Source organism: Cetorhinus maximus, chromosome 12 (genome assembly GCF_964194155.1).
Source record: "Cetorhinus maximus chromosome 12, sCetMax3.hap1.1, whole genome shotgun sequence".
Classification (NCBI taxonomy): domain Eukaryota; kingdom Metazoa; phylum Chordata; class Chondrichthyes; order Lamniformes; family Cetorhinidae; genus Cetorhinus; species Cetorhinus maximus.
In genome coordinates this window covers 51,424,953-51,437,984 of record NC_135890.1, presented here as the reverse complement: position 1 = coordinate 51,437,984, position 13,032 = coordinate 51,424,953, and the positions used below count along the sequence as shown (strand labels likewise).

Sequence of the window (13,032 nt, the reverse complement as noted above, 5' to 3'; positions counted from 1 at the left end):
AAGTTCATCAATGCAAGTCGTACCTTCACAAGTAGGAATCAAGAGTGTTAACTGCTTGATACGGCTTGAGAGGCAGAATAGCACCATGAAGATCATAATTTTTTTTTTTTTTTTTTTGTAAAAATATACTTTATTCATAAAAAATCTTCAATCACATTCAAAACCATTTCAAAAACAACATTACAAGGGTACAATCCAGGTTAAACTTTTACAAAATGTATCACCAGGTGCATCAGTACAAACAATATTACAATCATTTACAGCCTTTCATTTTGATCTGTACAGCCCGAGGGGCTCTAAACAGTTCCCAGTCTCTCGGTGCGCTGTGGTAGAAAGGTCTTAGACAGCGACCCTTCCCCATTGCGCCTTTGCGGCAGCTGCCCCAAGCTTTAGTGCGTCCCTCAGCACGTAGTCCTGGACTTTGGATTGTGCCAGTCCGCAACAATCGGTCGGGGACAACTCTTTGTGCTGGAAGACCAACAAGTTTCGGGCAGACCAAAGCGCGTCTTTCACCGAGTTGATGATCCTCCAGCTGCAGTCGATGTTTGTCTCGGTGTGTGTCCCTGGGAACAGCCCGTAGAGCACAGAGTCCTGTGTCACAGAACTGCTCGGGATGAACCTCGACAGCAACCACTGCATCTCTCTCCAGACTTTCTTTGCAAAGGCACAATCCACAAGGAGGTGAACAACGGTCTCTTCCCCACCACAGCCACCTCGAGGGCAACGTGCAGAGGGGGTGAGACTCCTGGCGTGTAGGAAGGATCTGACGGGGAGGGCCTTTCTCACCACCAGCCAAGCTACGTCTTGGTGCTTGTTGGAAAGTTCTGGCGATGAGGCATTCTGCCAAATGACTTTGACAGTCTGCTCGGGGAACCATCCCACAGGGTCCACCCTCTCCTTTTCCCTCAGGGCCTCTAGGACGTTACGTGCTGACCACTGCCTGATGGACTTGTGGTCAAAGGTGTTTTTCTGCATAAATTTTTCCACCAGGGACAGGTGGTACGGCACGGTCCAATTACTTGGAGCGTTCCGCGGCAGCGTGGCCAGACCCATCCTTCGCAACACCGGGGACAGGTAGAACCTCAGCACGTAGTGACACTTGGTGTTTGCGTACTGAGGGTCTACGCACCGCTTGATGCAGCCACACACAAAGGTGGCCATCAGTATGAGGGCGATGTTGGGCACGTTTTTTCCCCCTTTATCTAGAGGCTTGTACATCGCGTCCCTGCAGACACGATCCATTTTCGACCTCCAGATAAAGCGGAAGATGGCTCGAGTGATCGCCGTCGCGCAGGAGTGTGGAATGGGCCAGACCTGCGCCACGTACAGCAACAGCGAGAGTACCTCACACCTGATGACCAGGTTCTTACCCGCAATGGAGAGGGAGCGTCGCTCCCACATGCCCAGTTTCCTTTTCACCATAGCCACTCGCTCCTTCCAGTTTCTAACGCATGCCCCGGTCCCTCCGAACCATATCCCCAGCACCTTCAGGCCGTCAGCCCTGACAGTGAAGGGGACAAAGGATCGGTCAGCCCAGTTCCCAAAGAACATGGCCTCGCTCTTCCCACGATTTACCTTGGCTCCCGAGGCCAGTTCGAACTGGTCGCAGACGTGCATCAGTCTGCGCACCGACAGCGGATCCGAGCAGAAAACGGCGACGTCGTCCATGTACAGGGAGGCTTTTACCTGAGTGCCTCCACTGCCTGGGATCGTCACTCCTCTTATGCCCGGATCCTTCCTGATGGACTCGGCAAAGGGTTCTATGCAGCACACGAAAAGGACAGGCGAGAGAGGACAGCCCTGCCTGACTCCAGATTTAATCGGAAAGCTATCTGTTTCCCACCCATTGATTGAGACTGCGCTACTGATGTTAGTGTAGAGCAGTTGGATCCAATTTCGAATTCCCTCCCCAAAGCCCATTTTGGAGAGCACATCCCCCATGTAGGTGTGCGATATTCTGTCAAAGGCCTTCTCCTGATCCAAGCTGATGAGGCAGGTATCCACACCCCTGTCCTGTACATAGGCAATCGTATCCCTGAGCAGCGCCAGGCTGTCAGAGATCTTCCTGCCTGGCACAGAGCAGGTCTGGTCAGGGTGAATCACCAATTCCAGAGCGGATTTGACCCGGTTGGCGATGACCTTGGACAGAATCTTATAGTCCACATTCAACAGTGAAATGGGTCGCCAATTTCTAATTTCCTCCCTTTCCCCCTTGTGCTTGTAGATGAGGGTGATGATGCCTTTCCTCATGGATTCTGACATGCTGCCGTGAAGATCATAATTACTGTAGCTAAAGCTATTCAGTATATCCTGCGTTGGTGCTACATTGGATTTAATTACTCTAAATTCAATTCCACAGCCCCACTTCACTGTTGCTGGGTCAAAATCCTGGAACTCCCTCCCTAACACCACTGTGGGTGTACCTACATTACATGGACTGCAGCAGTTCAAGAAGGCAGCTCACCACCAACTTCTCAAGGGCAATTAGAAATGGGCAACAATGCTGGCTTAGCCAGCGACGCCCACATCCCATGAATAATTAAAAAAATATCCCAACCTCACCCCGCCCCGCCTCCCCCCCCCCCACCTTCCCAAGTCAAATGGGGCTATAGGAAATTAAAAAGTCTGCAGAGATAGGATTTCAAACTGAGGGTAGTCGAATTCTGGTGCCCTAAACATTTAATTCCTGATCTCTTTAGAAGCAATAGTTGGCATCATTTAACTTTCTTTCACAAGCTATTTAAAATGTATAGAAATGACTTTGAACACAAGAATGGAAAAAGAGCAGGGCCTCTGACAACAGGAGTGGCAGAATGCTGAGATATGAAAAAATATATAGAAAAACCTTTAAACACAGAAGTGGAAGATGGAAATATCACTCAACCCCCATCCCACTGCCTCCCCATTCTTTTCTCATTTCCTTCAATATTTATCAGGTTTTCATCTAAATTCTTCTTAAATAGCAATAGCTTATTGCGATAATACATTTTATATTCCAATCAACCTTTGTTGTACAACAGGCAGACAGGAGCAGAAACGCATTTAAGTTTAAAGCAGCCACTCACCTTCCTGGCTTCCCGATTTTTTCTGCACTCAAGTCAGTGACTGAGTTCCGTTTGTCTGCCTGCACTAATTGGCACACAAACATCCCAACTCTACTTGCCACTGGAAATGCTTCCTAAGGCTAAAGGGCACTTTGGGCTCACCACCCGCCCCTTTGCTGTTAGGAGGCAAGCAGCCTGCGAGCCTAGGGCTGTCCTGTCAGAGCCTCCTCACCAGTGTTGCTATTGCTGCTTTGGAGGCGGGAGAGCTCACAACCTTATAAGTTGTCTCTGCGACCCCATTGGGGGTTGCAACCCACAGTATGGGAGCCCTGTTATAGATACAAGATTTTAGATATAAGACTTAAAGCCGGCAAGTGTGCCAAGGAACAAATACTGACCTAGAGCATGGCTATAACAAATAGTGGCAGCTTTACTACTTGGTCACAACCAAAATTGCACCTTTAAACAAACCATCTACACTCCTGAAGCTTATTTTCCTTTATTAGGTACTCTACAATGTTTACAAACAATGAAGCACTAATTCAATCATAGAATCAAAACTGCTAATACAGAAATGAAAACAGAAGAGATGTCTAAGTGGCCAACTATATGAATTTTACTCAGATCAACAAATTTCAATAAAGCTGACCATAATGAAGCCCTTATATGACTCACCGTTTTTCCCTGCAAGCTCTCAGGTGTAATGGTCTGTACAGGTACAGTAGCAGGCATCGACCTTCTGTCTGGTGGATAGACAAACTAAGGAGAGTGAAATGAAAACAGAATTCTCCATCAGTAATGCTTTCCCTATCCTTGTCCTTTCTTTTTTTCATTTAGATCCTTTGGGAATTCACCATCCACAAACCAGGAGTACCAGTAAAAGACCAATCTCCAACACCGCACCAAAGTTATTCCATAAAGGATTTCTAGACTGTGCTTTAGAATAGGAAAATAAATTCTCCCTTCAATACTTTGGATGAAGATTCTTAAGAGCCTAGCAAAAAAACAGGCATGTGATAGTTGGGGAATTATATGTTTTTTTAAAATAGAGGAATGATAAAGGTCATCTTCTATTGCAGTATTACATTTCAATAGAACAACGTGCGCCCACAGAATGATAAAGTATTCCCCTCTTGGAAAGGGGTGCCTCCCCATCCCCACATTAATGAAAGGTTAGCAACCAGATTAGTTTAGATTTTCATAAACAAAACTTTCACTTCTCACAAAGACAACAGAATTATGGTACAAAAGCATATCATTGCTTTCAATTAAACACAAAATTTAAGGTTCATAATTAGCAGTACTGAATCTAGATTTTAAGAATGTTGACTCAGGTTGAATGGCAAAACCAAGGAAGGTCCTTTACCTTGTTGACAGGTGCCCTGTGTCGCCGGGATTTCATGGAATCAATGGTCACGTCTCCTCTTAAGATAGGTGACAATACTTCTGATCTTGATTCAATATTGTAAGATCTCAGGGGAGAGTATACCTGGTAGGGGGCCAGTGAACCATGAGAAGGTGATGGAGGAATAGAGCGTGACTGATCAACAATATTCATCATGGTAACAGGAGTACTTAAAGTACCGTGCCTGCTTAGTGTCCCATGCTTATGGTAAACTTGACGCTGTTGCCATTCATATAGTTGCCACATGGTATCATCTCGCATTGACTTCCGTTTTTCTTCTGATGAAGGTGGTCGAAGCACCCTATCATATGCAGAAGGTGACACTGAACAGATGCTGTCAGGTCTTGTCGTACTCTGACGTGGCATTGTCCTGTAACATGGTATGACCTGAGCCCGATAGCTCGGCAGGTTTCTTGGTAATGTTTGATAACAGGTGATGCTGTAAGTTAACAGAACATTACTTAAAAAATTTTACATGAATACATTTAGAAACAGAAAACTATCAACTCTCTCACACAATTACAAGTTGTTTGCTGAATTTCTTCCACATGGCCAACTTGATGCAGCAGCAGTTGTGACATGGTAAATAAAAAGATTGACGAGTTAAATAGGAAGTTGAGGATTCATCATAGGTAATGCCAGGGGGAAGAGAATGAAAGAGAAAAAAAACTTGGCATTAAATGAAACCAATACCAGTTCTGCTGAAAGGTCATTGACCTAATATATTAACTCTGTTCTTCTTACCACAGATGTGTCTTAACTGCTGGACACGTTCAGCATTTCCTGTTTTTGTTTTAATACCAAGTGGGTTAACACAATATACCAACGACAGAACAAATCTGTACCATAGCACTGAGTCAGGTCAGGCCATAAACAACCGTTTTATTATGTTACTACCCACAACAAAATATGTCTTCGGTTCATCAATAACTAAACATTTCAATTCTTACTGAAGAGCATTGGAGAAGTAATACAATTCAAATTAGATGCATACAAGACACAACAACCAGAAAAGATGCTGAGGTGGAATGCAGAGAAAATGTTTCTCACTGAACACAATACCGACACATTTCAAATTACAAACTGCATTGGGAGCATGTGCCATAGGAAGCATGCTGTAACATAATAGTAATGATATGTGAAAGCAGCATTAAGAATTCAAGGTATGACTTGGGTCACTGTTTGTTTGGCTTATACGCACATTAGTTTCCTATCCTGGGAAATGCTGAGAAGACTTCACCTTGACTTAAAGATACCTTTACCTTTATGAAATGCGGCTGATTGAAGATATGAGGTCTCTCATTCATCCCTAGGAAGAAGAAGCATACTAAAGGGAGGACGAGGCAACCATGGCTGACAAGGGAAGTCAGGGACAGCATAAAAGCTAAAGAGAAAGCATACAATGCGGCGAAGAGCAGTGGGAAGTCAGGGGATTGGGAGGCCTACAAAGACCAACAGAGGACAACTAAAAAAGAAATAAGGAGGGAGAAGATTAAATATGAGGGTAAACTAGCCAGTAAGATAAAAGAAGATTGCAAGAGTTTTTTTTAGATATATAAAGGGTAAGAGAGAGGCAAAAGTGGACATTGGGCCACTGGAAAATGACGCTGGAGAAGTAATAATGGCGAACAAAAAAATGGCCGAGGAACTGAATAGGTACTTTGCATCAGTCTTCACGGGGGAAGACACGAGTAACATCCCCAAGATTCAGGAGAGTCGGGGGGCAGAGGTGAGTATGGTGGCCATTACCAAGGAGAAGGTGCTAGGAAAACTGAAAGGTCTGAAGGTGGATAAATCACCTGGACCAGGTGGATTACACCCCAGAGTTCTGAAGGAGATAGCTGAAGAGATAGTGGAGGAGTTAGTGGTGATCTTTCAGGAATCACTGGAGTCAGGGAGGGTCCCAGGGGACTGGAAAATCGCTAATGTAATCCCCCTGTTTAAGAAGGGAGTGAGGCAAAAGACGGGAAATTACAGGCCGATTAGCCTGACCTCGGTTGTTGGTAAGATTTTAGAGTCCATTATTAAGGATGAGATTTCAGAATACTTGGAAGTGCATGGTAAAATCAGGCAAAGTCAGCATGGTTTCATCAAGGGGAGGTCATGCCTGACAAATCTGTTAGAATTCTTTGACGAGGTAACAAGTAGGTTAGACAAAGGAGAGCCAATGGATGTTATCTACTTGGACTTCCAGAAGGCCTTTGACAAGGTACCGCAAAGAGGCTGCTCAGTAAGATAAGAGCCCATGGTGTTAGAGACAAGGTACTAGCATGGATAGAAGATTGGCTGTCTGGCAGGAGGCAGAGTGGGGAGATAAGGGGGTCCTTCTCAGGATGGCGGCCAGTGACTAGTGGAGTTCCGCACGAGTCAGTGTTGGGACCACAACTTTTCACCTTATAAATTAATGATCTAGATAAAGGAACTGAGGGCATCCTGGCTAAGTTTGCAGATGACACAAAGATATGTGGAGGGACAGGTAGTATTGAGGAGGCGGGGAGGCTGCAGAAGGATTTAGACAGGTTAGGGGAATGGGCAAAGAAGTAGCAGATGGAATACAACGTGGGAAGTGTGAGTTCATGCACTTCGGTAGGAAGAATAGAGGCATAGACTATTTTCTAAATGGGGAGAGAATTCAGAAATCTGGAGTGCAAAGGGACTTGAGAGTCCTGGCCCAGGATTCTCTTAAGGTTAACTTGCAGGTTGAGTCGGTAGTTAGGAAGGCAAATGCAATGTTGGCATTTATTTCGAGAGGACTAGAATATAAAAGCAGGGATGTGCTGCTGAGGCTTTATAAGGCTCTGGTCAGACCACATTTATAATATTGTGAGCAATTTTGGGCCCCGTATCTCAGGAAGGATGTGCTGGCCCTGGAGAGGGTCCAGAGAAGGTTCACGAGAATGATCCCAGGAATGAAAGGCTTAACATATGAGGAACGTTTGAGGACTCTAGGTCTATACTCGATGGAGTTTAGAAGGATGAGGGGGGATCTGATTGAAACTTACAGAATCCTGAAAGGCCTGGATAGAGTGGACATGGGGAAGATGTTTCCATTAGTAGGAGAGACTAGGACCCGAGGGCACAGCCTCAGAGTAAAGGGAAGACCTTTTAGATGAGAGATGAGGAGAAACTTCTTTAGCCAGAGAGTGGTGAATCTATGGAATTCATTGCCACAGAAGGCTGTGGAGGCCAGGTCATTGAGTGTATTTAAGACCGAGATAGATAGGTTCTTGATTGGTAAGGGGATCAAAGGTTACGGGGAGAAGGCGGGAGAATGGGGTTGAGAAACTTATCAGCTATGATTGAATGGTGGAGCATACTTGATGGGCCGAATGGCCTAATTTCTGCTCCTATGTCTTATGGTCTTAGCTAAATTTATGGCACAGCTAAATAGAAATGATCCATTCTCTGTACAACCAATGGAACTGGAATTTCATTTTCATGCTGGAACTATTGCTTCCAAAATGTGCTACACCATTGCTCTTCACATGGTGAAATAGGCAAACAATTTCACGGAATGAACTCTGCTAAAAATAGTTTTCTAGACTGCAGCATGCTTCCAACTCTGGACACAGTATATGTGCAAAGAAATGGTCTACCTGCGCACAATTCGCTCCAATATTATTACAGACTCGGGGCAGATTTGAATATAAGCAGGTGTCCTGTGGAGGTCAGTTGTCACTCTTTCATGAACCAGACTGCAATGTACAAAGGACTTTAGATAATACTCAATCTCAAACACAGTCTCCATGTCTCCTTCTACAACTTGATCTTACTTTTAAGATACATTCCACACCACAATTTTCTGCCCGTATCTGCATTGGATAGTGGGATAAGTGGCAGTGACTGCACCATACTCCAACATATATGGTCAACAAATTATAATTTTTCCCTTTAGGTGACAGCTAACAATGAGGCACAAGTCAATCCAAGGAACAGACAGATTATCACTTTCTAATGCATGGCAGATCACAGTAATGGAACAAATGTAAAGGAAGAAATGCTCCATTATTGTTTTTTTTTCAGTATTTGGACTATCCTGGCAACATGCAATTCAGTTACATGCAGGCACTACCATGCACAAATACCAATTAAATGTACTTTCTGTTCTACAGTACTCTTGGCTGTTTGGAAACATCTGGAACTTGGCCAAACAGAGGACATTATTTGCCACAATGCTGAATTAAGTATTAAGCATGTAAAACCTAGCAAATGTCAACTACAGGAATTAATAATGAACATGTGCACATTTGCACAGGACAAGACCTATTTTTAGATTTCGGAGTACAAACAGCATATTGCAGTCAGTAAATAAAGCAAATTTTATCCCTTATTCAACATGTACTACAAGTTAGCAACCCATTACAATTAACAGTGTTGCAGCAGGTTTGAATATTTTACACCAGCTACTTGGCATACTTGCTGCTTTTTACATGCACACCAAGAGAGGCAGCAAAACAACCCATCATGTATAGCTATGTAAGAGGATTCTAATGAATAAAATTCAACCGAACACCAGCTAAGCGTATTAAAAACCACTTTACCAGTGAAATTGATTTAATTTTGCTTTGCGTTTCTACAACCTAGGTTTTATTTCACAGTATTGATCTATAAATAACAGACATATAAATGATAAATTATAATCTTAGATCTGCAAACACTTTAGATGGAATTGTTCCAGATTTGCACAAAGTGTGGTAGCGATTGGGAAAAATGTTGTTTTACCCACCAGTCGCAATGGCGGCTTTTCACATCGTATCATCCCATTCCCGCCTCATTAATTATGCAGCCACAGAAAACACACCGTCTCACTGGCGGGCGGCCTCCAATTTGTCTGCCACGTTGTTACCTTGTCGCTTCATCACGCAGGGCGTCATATTTACCAGGCAGCCATGTGCACACTTTTCAATGCTTGCAGCCCAGGACTGCTCCGGTGAAGACATGGCGGCAAAAGCCAAGAAGAATGCAGCTCCCTCAATTCAGTGACGCATCTATGGAATGCCTTCTGGATGCCGTGGAGGCCCACCATGATGTCCTCTACCTCTGCTCTGGCCACAGGAGGTCCGGCAGACATCCAGTGCAGAAAACAGACGAATTATCTCTCTGCTGCTAGGGTAAGGAAACCATTTTATCACTCTAAACTCTCACAATCTCAAGGCCATCACACATTCACTGGCATTTTACTCACTGCCAGCTCAAGGTACATCACCACTCACTCTCTAATGCACACACCCTCACATATCCATCTGGCCTCAACTCCTCTGGAGACTACCTCCTCAGCCCTCACCATCTTGAGGCCACTTGCACAGATCAACATGTGCCCCCACATACACCCTGGGATACCTACCTTCCCCAGTACAGCCCTCGCTCTGCAGCCCTTTCCCTTACCTAAGGCTACATCCCCCTTCCCCAAGCAAGCCCTAAATCTGCAGCCATTGAAAAGCCACCCCTGCCTTACTGCTGGTCTGGTAGGTGAGCCCTCCTAAAAGTGATGTGGTGCTGCCTGCAAAGCTTGGCACTGATGACTGCAAGTGCTGCCCAAAGCAAGGAAGGCAAACAAACCTCGAAGTTCTGAGCGAAGTGCAGGTGCACATCGCATATGTACAGTTGTGAAACACGCCGGCGTGAATCATGCTGACATGCCCGGATGATCCAATGTGGGGGGATGATTCCGGCGAGCAGGGCTTATAATGAGATGCTAAAGTATTGAAATTAGGTTCTCGACATGCGGCGGCAGGCAACGTGGCCCAGACGATCGCAAACTGGTTTCACGACGGCTTTCTCATCATATTGTCCCCCCCACTCCCACCTGTCATGATGCCCAATGCCAATGGGGCCAGAAAATTCTGGCCTGAGAGTTTTTTTTTCCCCTTAATTCCAAAGTCCACATTTATAATGGGAATTGCCTAGTCAAACATATCACATTGTAATTACACCCTCCAGTCAGTGAATGCCCCGCAAATTCATTACTATAAAGAGGTTATAATGAAAGGATTTGCATTTACGTAGTGCCTTTTTTGACCTCATAACATCCTCAAACGTTCCACAGCTAATTAACTACCACTAAAGTGTAGTCATTGTTTGTACTGTGGGAAATGAGAGAGGAACTGGGAAATTACATGGGCTGTTTCCATTAGAATTGAGGATATTGAAACTTATAATTAAAAAGACAGAATGTACAACTTTCAAGTGGAGACTGAATTACATCAGCGATCCGGGTCCAATTATTTCCCACCTCAACTTTGCTTCATCTGAAAGCTACATTTGGTCTTATGTTTTCATGTGCAGTGCAATGTGAGATCTAGTAACAATATACAGATTAGCTATGTATGGTGTGACCTCCCTTATTTGAGTCCTGATATTACTGCCATGCCTCTTATATCAATGTCAACTTGATTCCCCATTAAGCTTGCTGTCAGTCAGTTAATGAAGCAGTCCATGTCCAAATGCTGCAAGACCTGGACAATATCCAGCCTTGGGCTGACCAAGAGGCAAGTAACATTCGTGTCACACAAGTGCCAGACAATGACCATCTCTAACAGGAGAGAATCTAACCATCGCCCCTTAACATTCAATGGCATTACCATCACTCAATCCCCCACTAACACCACCCTTGGGGTTACCATTGATCAGAAATTGAACTGGACTAGCCATATAAATACTGTGGTTACTAGAACAGGTCAGAGGCTAGGAATCCTGCAGGGAGTAACTCACCTTCTGACTCCCCAAAGCCTGTCCACCATCAATAAGGCATAAGTCAGGAGTGAAATGGAATACTTTCCACTTGCCTGAATGAGTGCAGCTCCACATCACTTAAGAAGCTTGACATCATCTAGGATAAAGCAGCCCGCTTGATTGGCACTCATCCACAAACCTTCACTCCCTCCACCACTGACACACAGTGGCAGCAGTTTGTACCATTTACAAGATGCACTGCAGGAACTCACCAAGCCTCCTTAAACAGCACCTTCCAAACCCACGACTACTACCATCTAGAAGTACAAGGACAGCAGATACATAGGAACATCACCATCCTGATTTGGAACTATATTGCCATTCCTTCACTGTCGCTGGGTCAAAATCCTGGCAATTAGGGATGGACAATAAATGCTAGCCAACAATGCCCATATCCCATGAATGAAAAAAAAAATGCTTGCAGTTGTGACTTCTACCACAGTAGAGAACCTAATAAGTACAAATATCACATTTGCCACACCCACCATTTGCTTTTTCTTCAGGTAACCCCAAAGATTCCATTTCTATTTATGATTAAGTAGGTTCTAATCCCAGTTCTTTATCTAGAATGTTAACACTCCAGCTTATTCAAATATACAATATTTTGCAGTTACAATTAAAGTTTAACTGCAGTCACATTTCATCCTCAGTGGAGTGTTCAACTGTATTTGCAAGAAAATTATAATATTTATTTTTTATATATAAATGAACATTAAATAAGTACAATATTTAATTTCTAATTAAACATCACATTCTTGAAATGAACAACTAAAAGTGACTACCAGGCAATCTAATAAAGGAGTCAGACATCACATTGAGTTTGAAACTGCTCAATTTACAAATTGCTTTAATTCTTAAATTCAAATAGGATGTCACAGAGGTGCCATAATTAGAATTAATATAAAGCCTGATTTCGCGTTTGTGAAAAGAAAACGTTAGTTTGCCGGTATGAATATGTCAGAAGTATTTTTAATGGCACCTCAAATGATCCGTGTGTGATCATTTTCACACAAACGATTAAAAATCCTGACATTATCTCAGTCTCAAAATGATGTCTATTTAATCCCAGAGTAGAATACAAGATCATATACTTACGTGAGCTTTTTTCACAACTCCTCCACAATATTAATTTCAGTCAGCATACCACTGTACTTTTTTTCCCATTCATTCATGGTATGAAGCATTGCTGGCAATACCAGCACTTATTGCCCATCCCTAATTGCCCTTGAAAAGGTGGTGGTGAGCTGCCTTCTTGAACCTCTGCAGTCCATGTGCAAAGGTATTCCCACAGTGCTGCTCGGGAGGGAGTTCAAAGATTTTGACTCAGCGACAATGAAGGAATGACATTATACTTCCAAGTCACCTGCCCTTGTCCTTCTACGTAGTAGAGATCTGTGATTTGGAAGGTACTGTTGAAGAAGCCTTGGTGAGTTTCTAGAGTGCATCTTGGAGATAGCATACACTGTAGCCAGGATGTATCAGTTGTGGGAGGAGTCAATATTTAAGGTGGTGGATGGGGTGCTAATCAAGTGGGCTGCTTTGTCTCAGGTGGTTTCAAGCTTCTTGAGTGTTGTTAGAGTTTCATTCATCCAGGAAGTGAAGAGTATTCCATCACACTTCCAACGTGTGGCTTGGGGATGGTGGAAAGATCTTGTGGCGGAGCGGGGTAAGTCAGAAGGTGAGTCACGTACCACAGATTTCCCAGTCACTGACCTGCTCTTGTAGCTACACGATTTATTTGGCTCATCCAGTTCAAACAACATGCCAAGAAATCCTGGGACACACCACTAAAAGACACCAACACTGGCTTGATGAGAGCAATACAGAAATGTTCATACACAACGTTTGCAA

The 13,032-nt window shown here is 43.9% G+C and overlaps 1 protein-coding gene across 4 annotated transcripts in view; it reads right to left on the bottom strand.

Moving 5' to 3' along the window:
* The window catches only part of plekha5 (pleckstrin homology domain containing, family A member 5), a 369,212-nt gene that overhangs the window by 69,022 nt on the left and 287,158 nt on the right, over positions 1-13,032 (bottom strand). For all 4 annotated transcript variants that reach the window (XR_013578140.1, XM_078553582.1, XM_078553583.1 and 1 more), the window contains exons 11-12: positions 4,411-4,888; positions 3,720-3,803 (exon numbers count right to left, since the gene is read on the bottom strand). Coding sequence is in view for 3 of the 4 variants with exons in the window: in XM_078553582.1 (XP_078409708.1) it covers positions 3,720-3,803; positions 4,411-4,888 (562 nt within the window). In the remaining variant the exon portion in view is untranslated. The remainder of the gene's footprint in view (positions 1-3,719; positions 3,804-4,410; positions 4,889-13,032) is intronic.